Source organism: Macrobrachium rosenbergii, chromosome 5 (assembly GCF_040412425.1).
Source record: "Macrobrachium rosenbergii isolate ZJJX-2024 chromosome 5, ASM4041242v1, whole genome shotgun sequence".
NCBI lineage: Eukaryota > Metazoa > Arthropoda > Malacostraca > Decapoda > Palaemonidae > Macrobrachium > Macrobrachium rosenbergii.
The window spans coordinates 66,535,157-66,552,391 of record NC_089745.1 but is presented as its reverse complement, the minus strand read 5'-3'; the positions used below and the strand labels follow the sequence as shown (position 1 = coordinate 66,552,391).

General features: G+C 41.4%; 1 protein-coding gene across 2 annotated transcripts in view; it reads right to left on the bottom strand.

Moving 5' to 3' along the window:
- Positions 1-17,235, bottom strand: part of Stt3B (catalytic subunit 3B of the oligosaccharyltransferase complex) — a 125,256-nt gene that overhangs the window by 41,284 nt on the left and 66,737 nt on the right. For both annotated transcript variants that reach the window (XM_067104530.1, XM_067104529.1), the window contains exons 9-11: positions 15,531-15,682; positions 11,244-11,589; positions 10,820-10,933 (exon numbers count right to left, since the gene is read on the bottom strand). In XM_067104530.1, the coding sequence (XP_066960631.1) occupies positions 10,820-10,933; positions 11,244-11,589; positions 15,531-15,682 (612 nt within the window). The remainder of the gene's footprint in view (positions 1-10,819; positions 10,934-11,243; positions 11,590-15,530; positions 15,683-17,235) is intronic.

The window sequence follows — 17,235 nt, the reverse complement described above, 5'->3', positions numbered from 1 at the left end:
CCTGGGACTGGCTTGCCAGGGAAGACATGTGACCTAACAGAGACAGCCAGCATTTGGCTGGCATGCTTCAGATGAAGCAAAGTCGCTTGCGATTGATAAGAGACTGACTACTCAGGCACATGTCGGAAAACACCTAGAAAGAACAGAATCTATCACCATGCCCAGGTAGGTCACTTTTTCAGATGGTTCCAGAGAAGACTTTGGTATGTTAATAAGTAACCCTAGGGCTTTTCGCTACGCCCAGAACAAGCTCTCTTGCCCTCAGGCAAACCTCCCTGGACTTCTCAAATAAAATCAATTTAAGTATAAAAGAATCTTCACTCCTAGCAAGTGGAGCCACTTGCAAAGGGGATAAGACCCTGGTGAAAACCTGAGGTGTGGAACTTTGTCCGAAACAAAGAGCTCGAAATTGGTAAGTCTTTCGAGCAAGTCTTTCCTCAAAAGGCAAAGCATAGGAACTTCCTGAACACTGGCAAATGGGAACATGAAGGTAGGCACCTTTCATGTCCACTGTAAACATCCAAGACGGCAAAGACCATGGAGACCGAATCCAAGGAAAAAAGGGAAAGATGGACATAGAGGCAGAGCTTGGAAACATCTAAGTCAGGCCTCCAACCTCCTGTTGCCTTTGGAACCAGCAAAAGCTTGTGTAAAACCTGGCAATATAGTCGGTATTTCTTATATTACTGCCCTCTCTAACAGTGAAGAGGCTTCCTGACTCAAGGCCCTTCTCTCCTCTAAGTTGCCTCTGTAAGTCCGAAAAGCTATGTGCTGGTTGTCAGAGGAAGTGAAGCCTGAAAGGGATGCAATAGCCTTCCAAAAGCACTTTCGCTACCCAAGCATCTACCCTTAATAGTTCCACAGCTGAGCGAACAGGCCTAACCTGCTCCCCCTGGTACCTGAGAGCTCAAGGAGCTAATCTTTATGACTTAGGAGTCTTGCTATAAGAGGAGATAAACTTCCCTCCCTTTGCAGACTGGGATCTGGAACATAGCTGGTGAAAGGATGCTTTCTTCCTTCCTGCACTTGGAAAGAAAGACTTAGTAAAGCAGATAGCAGAGTCTGAAGGATTCTAAAACAAGAGGAAGGCGCAGGAGACTTCCCTTTAAGAGGCTTAGGACTGATGGAAAAAAACACTAAGGCCTTAACAAAAGGATACCTGGGCAAAGGAAGAAGTTCACCAGACTCCTTAAAACACTGTACAACTGTGTACAGAACAATTTCACTGAAAGACATACTTTCGACAGTGTTAGTCAAGCTCTATATATATTCTCAGCCTAAGGAATAGAGAAATGCAACCTGCCTGAAGTAATAGTACCTTAGTCGGAAAAACGCTGAAAAGGAAAGCGACCTCCACTGCTGGATCAGGAAAAATGGGGAGAAACTCGCCAGTCCAATACACTACAGACTTCCTAGCAAGAAGGAAGGGGGACAAAAGAGAGGCTTCTTGGAGTAGAACTAAGTAGGGCAAGGGCTTAGCAATAGTCAAACCTCCCGTGTACAAAAACTGATAACCTAGCCTTAAGGAAGGGAGAGATGAATAATCAAACCTCAACCTGGAAGCTCTTAGAAAGCGGGCAGTATTAGAATTGTAAGAACTGGCACTAAAATTCTCGTTGTCCACTCTGGCAAATAACCTACGCTACTTGAACTAGGAAAAAGTCTTTCTCAAGGCCAAATGGAGAAGACCCAGCTGACACATGAGGGGGGAGAATACTTTAACCAAGACTTACCTTCCAACACAGGAGAAACATGACCTGTCCCCTTGCTACCACTATGTACCCATTCGTGCTCAATTAGCCCCTCACTCCTCTTATTATTCAAAGACTCACACATCATCAACAATAACTGCAGTCCCAAAGAAGCTCTACAGACTACTGTCTCTTGAGAAACAGCAGACTCTTCTCTGTGATTGTATGTTAGTTTTAAAGTTAGTCATTATTTTATTTTCTGCATTGATGAAGTGTATGGGTATTGCAGAATGTATAAAAAGAAAGCACATGTTTAATTTTATAAGATGTTTTTATAGCATAGCATTCCTTATGTTTAAAGAGTATGTTATTGTTGTGACGTCATAGGAAGTGACGTCACAGGACGAAAATGGCGGGAGGGAGAAAAATGTTAACAAACAAGAAGCGGGAGTGTTGAAAGCATGGTGGAAAGAGGTAGAGAGAACTCTCTGAAGGTTAGGTCGATAATGGTTGGGTTGTAAGTCTGTTTGTGGTTTTTGTTGTCGTAAGCTGGATTGCATAGAGTAAAAAGAACAACGTGAACAGGTGAGTGGATCACATAATTGAATAATTTAAGGATAGGTTAGGCTAGAAAAATTTTCACTCTGGACTTGAAGAGACGGCATGTGGCCTTGCTAAGGTGGCTTGTGGCATTGTTGAGGCAGTGTGCGGCCTAACTTAGGCGGCTTGCGGCCTAGCTGAAGTGGCGTGTGGTCTAGCTGAAGTGGCGTGCAGCCTAGCTGAAGCAGCTTACAGCCTAACTGAGGCAGCTTGCAGCCTAGCTGAGGTGGTGTGAAGACTTAATGAAGCTTCCCATGGCCTAGAATACGTGGTGCGGACTCGACGAAGGAGCATGTGGAAGCTCAACCGGACTCGACACTTATATATGAACACGAATATCTGACATTCATAGTCTTTGTTTAGGAAAGACAGCCCATACAAACCACAAAAGCCTTGGAAATGGACATAACTGAGGCCTTGATGAATCAAAACTTGGACTGTTGTCAACGAAAGGAAGTCGTGGTGCGAACATTTACTAAGAGAAAGCCCAACTAAGGACTCCAGACTCCTTGAGGAGGATGCAAGCACAGTGGCAACGTTCACTAAGGAACATGATTAGCAGCTGTAGCGGCATCGTTCACTACAGAAAGAGATCGGTTACCTGGTTTGGCCAACTTACCAGAATAACTGTGGGACAACAGGTCAAACACAAGATCTAGACCTATAATAACTGTCCTATACGACTGCGATCTAACTCTGTCCTTGGAGGACCAAAACACAAAGGCAGGAGACAGGGCACAGTCCTAGAACATCCTCTGATGTTAGTCCTCATCTGGAAGCACCTGGGACTACCAGGCCTGTTAGCAGGGATCCTGGGGGGACAAGACAAGGCTGCGTCCGCAGTGTGGCCAAGGAACAAGGGAACACTGTCCCCGCCAATGCACTAGACATATGATGCCAATGATTTGAATAGATACAATTCCATACTAGATTGAACTGTATCACACAAACTGCAAAAAATCTAGCCTACTACCCCGCAGCTGATATTTGGGTGTAGAATGATCTAATTTACTAAAGAAGAAACTATAGACTTATCTCTACCTTCTTGACCAAGTAATTATTCTAAAGAAATCCTAGATTCAAGACTGTTCTTATACTCAGGTCTTCAGTCAAACTTTTCCTTCTAATTCAGCAATTATTCTCTCTATCTCTCCCAAAGAACAATCCTGCAATGACCACGAAGGTTGTCAGAAATGTAAGTCACCACTTGATGATCCATGCAAATTAGTGTGTATGTACGTCAATTACTCAATCTGGCCTGTAACTTACCTTACAAAATCTAATAGATTTCAATAGGGAAGAATTCATAATGCCAAATACGGACCAAAATCCCTAAGATCCAACTTGGGAAAACAAACAAAATTTAGAGCACTTGTCTATACTACCAGCAGTGTTTACAGACAAGAGTAGAATGGCCAACATAACAATTGCTGTCCGACCACCCCCCTACAAAGGGTGGGGAGATTACCTATTGGGAGTATTCATTAATGACTGTTTAAATTTTAACACTTGTCGAACCCATGCCAAGTAGCTGCAGATAAAGCTAGCTAATGACAGGGGGAAAGTTTCACCTCAAAAAAAAAAAATAATAATAATAATAAATAATAAAAAAAATAAATAATAATATTATTAATAATTAATAATAATAATAATAATAATAATAATAATAATAATAATAATAATAATAATAGGATTTAGAATGAAAATTATATTTTCAAAATAAAATTAAGTTTCATATATACTTACCAAGTAATTACATAGCTAAGGTTTCTACCCCCACAGCAGTCTTTTTTAAAAATTTGTGGTAGAACTTCTGTTGTTATTTGTGTAGGTGACAGGCTCCGCTCACTATTGGAGCACTCGGGGAAACAACCGGCCGGTTAGTCCAATTGTGTTTGTGCCTTTACGTCCATGAGAGGGGAGGAGGGTAGGCTCTGGCAAAGCATATAAAAGTGCCCTTGCCCCGGGTGCAGTACCAACATAAAAAAACAACCAGACAACACTGTCCCCTACACTGACAAAACCACAACCCATCCACTCAGACTGGTGGGTACTCCAGGTACAATGTACCCCCAGGCTCCCCAAAACTCGACACCTTACTTCAAGGCAAAGAGATAGGAAAAAAAAAAAGAGTTTCCTATGCTTCCTTCCCCAATACCATGCCAGCCACTAATAATGGCCCCAAGACACTGCAATTTTCAAACACTGTTTCAACTTCTTTCAAATAGCAAGACACAAAGATCGATTTGCACTTCTAATAGGTAGACTGCAGAATGGAAATGAGGGATATACAGTATTGTGCCTAAAAGTGACAGAGGTAGACACTGCTCGGACATCATAAGCTTTCACTTTGAAAGTAGGCAAAATGTCCTCCTGAATCCAAGAGTTCACCTCAGAAATCAGGTCCCTCAGGAAGAACGACAATGTGTTCCTATTAAGAGGGTGAGAAGGGTTCTTAACAGAAAACCAGAGGTTGCTGGATGGCCCTCTGATCTTCTTGGTCCTGCTCAAGTAATACCTCAGGGCTCTAACAGGGCAAAAAACCCTTCTTCTTCCTCAAAGCCAAGAATTCCACTAAATTCTTAATGTTGAAGGAATGGGGCCAGGGCTGGGATGGGTCCTCGTTCTTGGCTAAGAAACTTATGATAAAAGGAGTAAACTGCATCTCCTTGGGAAAATCCTATAATCTTATCGATGGCCTGGATCTCACTGACACGTTTGGCAGTGGCCAGAGCCACAAGGAAGAAAGTCTTCTGAGTGAGGTCCCTTAGAGAAGTGTAACAGAGGGGTTCAAATGAGGGGCCTGTTAACCACTTCAACACAACGCCTAGGTTTCAAGAGACCAGATCGTCCTTCTTCTGCTTGGAAGCGTCAAATGACTTGATGAAGATGTTAAGATCCGGATTTGATGACATATCCAGGCCTCTATGCTTAAACACAGAGCTAAGCATGGCTCAATACCCCTTAATAGTGACCAACAAACCCCTACAGGTCCTCTGATAAAGGAGAAAAAATGCAATTTGAGTTAAAGATGTCTCAGAAGTAGAGATGTTATGTCTGAAACACCATCTTCGGAAAGCTGTCCACTAAGCCTGGTAGACATAGCTAGAAGACTGATGTCTGCATCTTCCAGTAGCCTCTGCAGCTCTCCCTGAAAAACCTTTTGCTCTGACAAGCTTGCAGACAGTCTGAAGCCTGTCAGGGAAAGAGCGGACAGTCCTTGATGGTGTCTCCTGAAATGGAGCTGTTTGAGTACATGCAGTTTTCGGGGGAGAAGTCTTGGGAAATCCACCAATAACTGTAGAAGATACGGGAACCATTCCTTCAGAGTCCAAAAATGGGCTATGAAGGTCAAAGTTACATTCTAATGTTGGTCTGCCCCAAAGTTCCACATTGTTTCTGGATATAGGCTATGGCTGTGGTATTGTCTGTGTGCACTACTACGGTCTTGTTGCAGACCATGTTTGAGAAATACTGAAAGCCTAGATGAACAGCCTTCAGTTCTCTAACATTTATATTTAGACATTGTTGATCTGGGTTCCACGTACTGGATACCTCCTGACTCCCCAGTAAGGCTCCCCAGCCTAAGTCCAAGGCGTCTGAATACAAGTCTAGGATGGGGCTCAGAGGTTGCAGAGACTTCCCTTCTGATAGTCCTTCTTCGGACAGCCACCACTGCAGGTCCGATTGATCTTCTGGGTGATCAAAAACATGGGGTCCAGCTGTGTTTTCCTGTCCCAGTTGGCTTTTAGAAAGAATGGGAGAATTTTCATGTGAAATCTGCCCAGCTTGACAAATGACTCGATGGATGCTAGAGTCCCTAAAAGGCTCATCCACTGCTGAGCCGAGCAGGACGGGAGGGGTATAAAGCTGCGGACCGTCTGAAGGCAACCGGAAATTCTCTTGGGTGACGGAAAAGCCTGAAAAGTCAGAGAGTTTAGAGTCATCTCCAAGTAGAGAATCTCTTGCAACGGGGTCAACTGGGACTTCTGGGGATTGATATGACCCAGTTCCTGAGTGAGAAGAATCTTGTGCATGTCCATCATACACTTTTCCTTTGATGGGGACTGACGCAGCCAGTTGTCCTGATACAGAACGATGTTTATCGCTATAAGATGGAGGCATTTTGCGAAAGGAGCAAGGACTTGAGTGAACACCTGGGGGGCTGTAGAAAGGCCAAAGCAAAGGGTCCGAAACTGAAATGCTTTGTCCTGAAAAACAAAACTTAGATACTTCCTGGAGTCAGGATGGATCAAGATGTGGAAGTATGCATCCTGCATATTCAAGGTTATCATTCAGTCGCCCTGGTGAATGGATGAGAGGACTGAATGGTTTGTCTCCATTTTGAATTTTGTCTTCCGGACAAAGTGATTGAAGGCGCTTACATCTAGGACTGGCCTCCAGCCTCCCAAAACTTTTGGAACCACAAAAAGACGGTTGTAGAGGCCCTCTTTGTTGGTGTTCTCGACTTGCTCTATAGCGCTCTTTTGGATGAAGGACACAATTGAGGGGCTCTCCAGGAATGGGATGACATAGCCCTCCTTCAGAGCATTGATGACTCACAGCTCTGCTCCTCTGATCACCCATTTCTCCCAAAACTGTAGAAGTCTGGCTCCTATTGGTGTATGAAGGACTTCCATCTCACTTTTTGAGCATTGTCTTGGCTGGGCCCTTCTTGATGGACATGGTAGTGAAACAGACATAGGAGAGGGTCCTAGACCGAGATCTGGGCCTACTTCCACAAAAGGGCTGCTGCTGGAGTGGAGAGGATGTCTTAGGAGCAAAAGTCAAAGCCTTGGGACGCTTGGAAAATTATGACAACAAATCCTGCATAGAATTCTTTTGCAAATCAGATGCGATCTGCCTAACCATGTCCTGAGGGAAGAGGTGGTGATGGTCCGGAGGTAAAATCAACAGGGCTGACTTCTGCGTCTGAGTGACTCCTATAGTGGTAAAGGAGCACCAGCTTCTTCAAGACACCAAGAGAAAAAAAGAGAGGGAAGCTCTAGAGAGCCATCCCCAACGGCCTTGTCTGCGCAGGACAGGATTCCCAGCCAGTCTGAGGCGATATTGGACAAAAAAACTTGAGTCTTAAATCTTCTTGGCCAGTGGCCCCATTGTCCAGTCGAGGAAACTAAATACTTTGAACACCTTGAACAAATCTTTGACAAGTTGGTCTAGTTCTGCCAAAGAAAACAATCTTCACCAACGAAAATGCAGAACATCAAGAAGAGTCGATGAGACCAGAGAAGTCCCCTTGGGAGGAGGCAGCGACTCCTACAGAAGTAGCTTCCCCAGTGATGTTAAGACAAATATCTCCTTTGAACAAGGCGTGAGGGAGGAAAAGTGAGGAAAGCTTTCTCTTGCTCCCTTTTAGCTGAAAGCCAACCTTCAATTTCCTGGAGAGCCTTCTTGGAAGGTGAAGAAAGCACCATCTTAGGGAGTCTAGTCCTGTCATCCGGATGAGACCTCATCAAATAGGTCAAGGCAGGGAAGACCAAGGCAGCTGGTTGAAGAAGGTTGGAAAATTTGCCAACAAATAGAGCAGAAGAGCTGCATACGCCGATGGAGGAGCAGGCTCTTGATCGCCTTCCTCCTCTGCTGAGGAGACTGGGAGCAGGGTAGCCACAAGAGAAGTCTTGGAAGCAGAGGGAGCTTTCTTCAGCAAGCTCATAATCTCAGCCAGCTGCTACCTAATGGGAACCAATGAGGGTTCATCTTGAAATAAAGGCGACGGCAACTGAAGAAAAGCAATACTTCTGGAAGCAGGAGCTTGGCGCTCAGAGGAGGGTGATGTGTACTGAAGAGTTGACGCTGGGTGCTCGAGAGGAGACAGGCGTTTGGACGCTGACGTGGGGCGCCTGAGCGAGTTAGCTGGACGCTTAGGGTTCAGGGGCCAGGTGAGAGCACTCAGCAGTTGGACGCTTGGGAGAGAAGGCCTCTGGGCCATCCGATGTGGTAGGAAAAGGGACTGAAGATTCCACAACGTAACTGCACAAAAGCTGAGGGACAAGACTGGCCTTCTGAGACCTCTTAACAGGAAGCAGATCATAACGGTGACCAACCTCATCTTACTGGCACTTTAGAGGATGTGACGAATCTAGGAATTGCTTGCGGTGCCTCCTGTCCGCACTGGAATCGTCGGAACTAGAAGACAACTGGTGGACATCCAAAGAGACTCCTTTCCAACAGCTGCCTGTTTATACCTAGGATGGCACAACAGGCTTGATTGAGGGGGTGACTATCCGTGGGCAAACCCCATCGGCTTCCCTTGGACTTCCAGTATGTCTTCTCACAGGTTCAGGGAAGTATGACAGGGACCTTTGTCTAGGAGGACCGACGGAACGAGTGGCCACCTCCTCCACTTGCACTCAACTGGTGGACATCCAATGAGACGCCTTTCCAACAGCTGTCTGTTGATACCTGGGATCGTGCAACAGGCAAAAACTAGAAGAGTTAGAATCTGACATAACTATAAAACTAGGATCTTCTTTCCAGCTTGTTCCCATTTTTATATGGGGTCACCATTTCGGATGAGCCTTTTCCATCTATTTCTATCCTGCGCTTCTGCCTCATCAATTTCCTTCCCACGCAGGTTTCCCCTCACACAGTCCTTCTCTCTTTCTTGGTCTCCCTCTTCTTCTTCTTCCCTGGACCTCCATCCCCATAGTATGTCTACCAGCGTGGTCCTCATCTCTCCTCAACAGGTGTCCATACCATCTTAGCCTCCCCTCTTGCACTTTCTTTGATATTTCCACCACCTTGGTCAACCCCCTAATGTAATCATTTCGGATCCTATCCTCTCTCATCACCCCAACCATCCACCTAAGCATTCTCATTTCTGCCACATCCATCTTCTTCTCCTCTGTCTTCCTCCAGCTTGCTGTTTCCATGCCATACATCATTGCTGTTCTTACCACCATCTTATGAAATTTTCCTTTTAACTCAGCAGTACTCTTTTGTAACAAAGAACTCCGGAAGTCACTCTCCAGTTGTTCCAGCCTGCCTGTACCCAACGTTTTACTTCTTCTTCCATACTTCCTCCAGCATTAACAAAGGATCCCAAATACTTAAAATTATTAACTCTCTTTATTTGTTCCTCCCCAAGCTGAATACTTTCCCTATCACCACCCTCATTGGTGGTACACATATATTCTGTCTTAGATCTACTTATTCTCATTCCTCTGTCCTATAAAACTAGGATTCTGATCCAAAAATACTACTGAGCTGACAAAAGTTCTTGAAAGCTACCAAAATAAAGTGATAACATTCCACCAAAGTTCAGTAAATACAAATGGAAAGCAAGAAAAAAGCTGCTGCAATGGTATCGACGTACAAGCCGCAGCAGAAACAATTGAACTAACTGGCTGGTTGTTTCCCTGACTGCTCCGATAGTGGGTGGTCACCTACACAGAAAACAATAGAAGCACTGCCACGAATATTTAAAAAAGGCTGCGGCGTGAGTAGAAACCTTAGCTATGTAATTACTTGGTAAGTTACTTATATGAAAATGATATTTATGGTATGCAGCTATTCTTATGGCTTTGTTTTGGCATGTGCAATGTGCATTCCACTGTCTCAGTGTTTAGTGCTTTGGTTGGGAATTGAGCATATTCTATTGTCCCAATTCCTTCAAGTAATGTTGCACTGGCTGGTACAGCATATTGATTAGTTGTTTTTTCACTTTGTTTTAAATATACTTTACGTTTTTTCCAGCTCAATGATTTTAATATTTATAATAAACTTCTCTGAAATTGACAAACCAGTTAACTAAAAAACTGAACTTTCCAGAGTAACACATAAGGAAATATCAGAAAAATGGAATAACGTTTTACTGCACAATTATACTTTGTAAAAATACCACACAAACATGATGTATTTATCACAGAACATCTGATCATAACCAGTGGTGGGTGAGTGTATGACTACAATAGTCCTGATATAGTAAGATTCAAGGTAAACTTTTAACATACCACAATTTTACTTCTGTCAGCTAATAACAATCCATTGAAGCCAGGATCATTTGAGAAAGGTGAAAATATGGGTAATACTGATGTACAATACTCAAGTTCTACTCATCTGCTAGCCTGTCAAATATAATCTGGCAACACAGGGAATGAATCTTAGTAACCAAGTATATTTCTTATTTTCAAGATATTTTTGTTTATTGACTATATCAACTAAGTATAATTATCACTGTTCACATGTCAAAATCAGGAGCTGGATACCTGATAATTCCTTCCATTTTTTCAAACTTGTGTGCCTTCCATCTGAATTTACTTCAACTCTAAAGTTCTCATTATACCCTTTCTCCTTTAAAACATTTACTACAACACAAATTCAAAACCACAGGAAGATTCTGAACTTCTGTAATGCTCATTTACTGAATAACCTCCATAAAAACTCACAATAAAAAATGTAACAAAAACAAACACACTTTTCAAGTGTTCCCTACAGAACAACAAAATTAGCTATAAACATTACTAGTGAATTCTATAAGAAATGGCAATATGAGGAAAACTGCTAACCTTAAGTTCACCAAAGCGATAATAGGACAGCTTGTACATGAGGCAGTTCAAGAGAGTTGAGGATCCCTCTGAATCTACTCTGAACTCCCCACGGTCTGTGAAGTAATCACTTTCCTGTAACATAAAATTTAAATATTATATTAAGCTCACATTTCAAATAACCAGTTCCTGAATAACTTAACTTCTATTAGAAAAATGTATTAATTTCACACCATGTAAATCAGGATTACCTAAATGTCTTCAGCACTATTCAGAAATACTTGTTATAAATTTACTGACCTTATGCTCTTTCAACAGTGATACATTAACTACCAATATTGGCATACATCATATTCTAAGAATAGCATATGCTAGGCTATCCCACCAACCACAATGACACATTTTATTAATTCTTTAATGAAAAAAGTTCATATGCTCTACTTACTCTTATCTCTTTTGGATGTTCTCCTTCAGCAATTCTAACCATCCAAAGAAATTTGTTGATGTCGTCTCCTGAATAGCCAATGACACCACCAAATATTACAAGCACATAATCAACATCTAGTGCAGTCATGATGCCATAAGCAGCAGTTTCATTAGAAGACATTGCCTTTCCAACAAGAGCAATATGCGAGTTATTCCAAGTGTTGTTATCAACAAGGGTAGTTCTGTTTGCCATACCAGCTATTTGATAGCCATAATCCCACCATGACATTACACGTGCATCATCATCGGTATTCTGAGCCAGCCAGTAGTATGCTTCACGAAAATCATCAAGGATCTGCCGGCTCCTGTTTCATGGGGAAAAAAAAAAGGTATGTTATTTCAGATTTAACCCCTAATGTCCTAACATTGATTTTCAAGACACCTATTAAATTCTATTAGGTTCAGAGCACATGAGAACCAAATGATAACGTAAGTCAAGTTACTAATATAAAGGTCACTAATGGAATATAAGTTATATGGCTGTGTGTGTCCTAGAAAGTTGAATGAAGTACACCATGAAATACTGACTTGTTTTAGTGGTCTACATCACTCAATTTCTAAACATACTCCAAGTTTGGTGTAGATGAAATTATTTTATGATAACCTGACAGTGAATCAATTACAGGAGTTATCATTAATAATGATTATTATAACTGTTACTAATATTATTACAAATTTGTTCAACATGACAACTAAAACTATGTGTCTGACTATCACAGGGTTTAACGAAAGAGTTTGTTTTTTAATAAGAACTGAAAATTGAGGAGTTTACATGGCAGAAAACAATGCAGCTGGGAATGAAATGGTGCTGCTAAGACCTTTCAGTACCATCTATACAGTAACATGTCTTATAAGGCACCCAGTAAGTGGTACCTCTAATGACATGATGATGATGATGATGATGAGAGAGCTATATGGACCTATAGTATTTTATATGGATATAACTTTCAGTGCAAGCTGGTTTGGTGGTTGAAGCTTAATTGGTGTTAGATAAGGGAGAGAGGGTGGAGTTACCATCAACTACCATCACTGTCAAGGGTTCCCTTTCTCCTTTGGCTACACTGACAAAGGTAAGGATATTTAACTGTAGGATTATGATAAAACACAAAGAAAAAAGTATTTTATCAAAAAATAAAAAGTATTAGAGCAATTTAAATTTTTCCTAGGTATACAAATCGGAGCTTTTGATGTGGAAATATTCCTCAGCTCCAGCCAGAAACAGTTGTTGAAACTTGGTAACAAGTAGCTAAATGGTGGTAGGAAGGCGAGTGGGGGATCCCGCCCCCCTCACTTACCATCACCGAGCACTTTCCCTTCAGCATCAAGGACTAAATGGGGTGGTTAAGGTGGGAATATGATAAGAGGCTCTGATTTGTATATGACATACAAATTTTTCATTAGTTCCCACAGAAATACAAACCACTGCCTTTTATACAGGATAATCACTCCTTAGGTGGATGGTAATCTCTCAACTGACTGGTATGCTGAATCCCAGAATGTCATGTTCAAGGGAAAGATGATTCCTGAAACACCTTATTTGGTCTGTCATAAGAGCCTGAGCAAAAAATTTCTGGGATCTTGCCAAAAAAAAAAAAAAAAAAAAATACTCAAGGAGAATCAAGCGTGACCCTAAGAGGGGTGACAAAAGTCAGAAGATCAGTCTGGCAAGAACAAGTAATACGTTAAATTATACCTCCACTGCCACCCCTAACACACTGTTAAAATGGAGAGCAGAGAGGATCATATCTTAATAGCTGAAGCTCTAAAAACTGAATGCTCGACTATGTTGCTTACCTATATCTGAGACAAATCCAGCACATACTCAGCCTTAGCTGCTGTGTCACAGAGGAAGGGGTACAGAAGGATGGAAATTAGTTACTCAACCATTCACCTCAATCTTACATTCACAGAGTATTTGGGCGAGAACCTTTTTCTGTAAACGAAGCTTGAGTGATACATAGTCTGTTGAGCAGCCACTACAGGTCCTCCCCACCCCCCCCAAAAAAGGAGTCTAAGGACTTGTGGGCACGTCCCTGTGAAACCACAAAGCTTTTTTAAGTGCTTGGGACTGTTCCACTCCCCTGACTTTGTGAGGTATCACTGCACTATACGACTGTCACTCTCTCTAGAAAGGGTGTTCCTAGACACCACCTCATGCTTGCTGGTACTAACAGACTGACACTCTAGCCTAAGAAGTTGGGTTTTTCTTAGATAACACCTTACGGCTTGCACCACGCACAAAAGCATCGGGTCAAGATCACCACCAACACAGTCCTGGAGGAAGGGCATCAAGAAACTCTCATATCTCTTGCCTAAAGCTGATGAGTTCTGGTTTTTCATCACAAACAGTAAACCAGTACAAAAAATTCCCATCTTTTTGAGTGCTGGACCAGATATGACACATGTAACTAACGAATATACTTTGCTGAGGCTAAGACTAGTAAGAACACAGTCTTGAAAGTGAGCTCCCAATCCAAGTTTTCAACCCAAGCGCTCATGCAGCGTGAGTTTGGCTGTGAACAAGTCACATCCCACTGATAAGGACAAAGCTCCTGACAAAACAAGACTGCTCTAAGCTCCTCATGAGCAAGAATAATTCTACCAAGGTAGAGATTCATACCCTTCAATCTGAGAATCAGGCTTAAGGCTGGGCAATGGCCGGCCTAACACTCCTGAGTCTGAGAAGAACTTGTCTCAAAAGAGACACACAAAGAAATCTATGATCCGCTGAACTGAAGCTCTGACCTAAGAAAGACCCGTTCTATGACACCACAGAAGACAGTCCACTTTAGACAAGGATTAGCATCTATGCAATCCTGAAAGAATAGCCTCTCTCTTGCAGGTTATGCTGGATAACCTTCAAGCCTCTATAGTGCTAGAGGGACTTATCACCTGATGATATTCATGCAAGTTTGACCAAGAAGGAATCTCTCGTGACAACTTCATCAATAGAACCAATAAATCAGGAAACCACTATGCATGGGGCCAATTAGGCACCACTAGGGTCCTTCTGAACCAGTGACTAGGGTCTTTCTGAACTTCTAAATGGTAGAGACTGTCGGAGGTGTATGATGGCATCTTCGTTCAGCTCCCATAGTTCTGGTACAGTTGAGCAGAACACAAGAGGCTTCTTGCTTAACTGTGTGGGGAATGAGTCAATCATCAATGTTCCAATGACCTTGAACAACCTTTCTGTCATGTGCTGGTAGAGTCCACTGTCTGTACTACCTGACCCTGGCGACTGAGCCCAGCTGATCTCCCACCACATTTTTCCTGCCTGGAATGCAGCTGGCTGACAGCTCAGTGGTGTGGCAAACCTCTCACTAATGCATCTGCCTTGCAAACTGACAGGCACACAGAGGATGCTAATGGATGAATGAAAATGAATGGACCATCACAAAACAACATCTCTTGCCATCTTCAAAGCTGCACATACCTATTGAAAGTGAGGACCCATGGAATAATAAGCAAGACACTTCCAGGACACTGGAGTGAGGCTCCAAACACATAGTCAAGACGTTTATCATTCAGGATCTATCATGAAGTGTGGCTGGGGAATGTTTGCATGGAATACAGCTATTCATGATTAATGGGTTTACAGTAAAATGTGTTTATTGGTAAAAATGACAACCTCAGCTGCCGCTTGTAACCCATGGATTAATAATGCAACTGATAATTTGCCATAACCATTAGCCTTAACCTACAGCTGGCACGATCCTGATTTTGATTAGTGACTTTCAATCCTCTTTTCCATTCAACTTTCCCACCTTTTGGGTCCAATCTTTTGATTCTCATTCTATGCCTTGTCATCTGCATACAGTAGTTCCATGGAGCCTTTGCTCTTGAATTCCCTTGTAGCTTAATCCATCACTATGATAAATAACACATGGCTTTGTGCTTGTCATTGATGGATACCATTTTTCTCAAATTCACCTGTCATCTTCATTACAATTGTGTCATACAGTACCATCACTTGCTTAATTAGTCTTTATGTACTGCCTGCCTTTGTGATGCTCACAATTAGATGAGCACTGTTTAAAATTGTCTAATAACCCAAAAATAAAGAAACAACTTGTTCTTGCTTTGTTATGCAGGCAACCTCTGAAATTGATTAACTTAGCACAAAGCCATAATAACAGTTACATTTATATGAAAGATAAATATTAATACACCTAAAACTTTTGTCAGAATCTATGTAAAAAACTATTTTATATAGTCCAGACACAAATAACTCAAGCATTCTTACCCATCTTGGCCATAAGAAGCTAATACTATTGATGGTGATGAATATGCATTGGAAGTGACCCAGGTGCAGTGGACGGAAAACATCATAAGAATCATCAGTACAGCAACTATGACCATACTCCTGATATTTACACCAAGGCCATCATTAGTTGCCTTGAAATAAAAAAAATGAGAATACGTAAGAATAAAGAAACAAGTAATCCCATCATCTGAAATTAATGAAAAACTTAGGCATTACATTCTATTACTAGCATGACTAGGGCAATGTTGTCTCATTCTGATATATAACTAGACAAGACATTAATTAAAGTATAGTCAGACCTCTTTAATCTGGCAACCATGCAATACTGAAGGACCACAGAAAATCCCAGATGTCAGAAACCACCCCTTAAAGCTCCCTATGTGAACAGTCTTACCAGCTCATTCTACATATATATTGCTATGTTATCAAAAGTGGAAGAAAGCTTATGAATAGTCACTGCCATTCATTAGGTTTAGTCCCTTACGAAATTCTGGCCTGCTCCATAAGCATCTCCTGGGAAATACATACACCTTCCCTAGGTTGGAGCTTAAACCACTTTATAAGCACACTGTTGAACTCTGATCTCCTCTAGGTTGTTACACCAACAGATATCCATTTGCAAAAGTCAAATAAAACAACTTAAGAATAATGATAATTTTAATAAAAAAAAATTGTTTACTGTACTATATGCAATTATATTTCATCCACTATTGTCATATTACCATATTATAATTTATGAACATAGCAATCAGGCGCCATTTGTATTCTGATAATGTTTACGTTCTACATCAGCCGAATCATTTTACAGACATCATCACAACCATTAGTTGCTAAATGAAATGCATTTCAGAGATTCATTGTTTACGTAAATTATCAAAGTGGGTTTAAAAATGCAACTTGCATCATTTATAAATTCAGTAAATTAAATGAAGTAAAGGTGTGGTTTTGCCAGTATCAGATGTTGCTTTTGCCTCTTCCAAAATGTTTTGTGGCCTACACATTATTTGTTTCTACAGCCACAAGAACAACTGTAAACTTAGTGGCATACTTTCAACTTTCAAAACACTTTTCTCTTCATTGCATAAAGGATGAATAATGATTTATTTTATTTCTATCTATGGAAGTCACCATTAAAAATAAGCAAAATTAGCAATATATATGCACTCTAAATATATAGCTATTGTAGATTGTACAGTCATGATTGTAGGTGGTTAATCACATTAGTGCAATGGGGATTACTGAAGCTGCATGACTATCTTTCATCAAATTGCAATATCTGTATAATGAAGTTAATCAAGTACTGTAGTACAGTTGTACCTCTTTAATCGGGTACACTTTGGAATTAGCTGCCATTAGTCCTTCAGTAGCTACGAGGGCGGCGCCACAAATTGTTTCAATTTTTTTTTATTTTTATCAGATATCAGAACTGAAGCTTGTTTGATAAATACACAAGCACAGTTTATTTCCAATGACAACATTCTGTGAAACTCAAAAATATACAACACTCAAAAGAACCATAATTTGCATATATACTCATGTATCGTCTGATCTTGTGTACCAGGTGATTATTAAAATTTTGTCCAAAAATATGATTTCATTATATACATTGTGTACAGTGCAAGATGCCTATTCAACAGATTACACTATGCTAGGCTTTCTCTGTCTCAGTTTTGGTAGATACCAA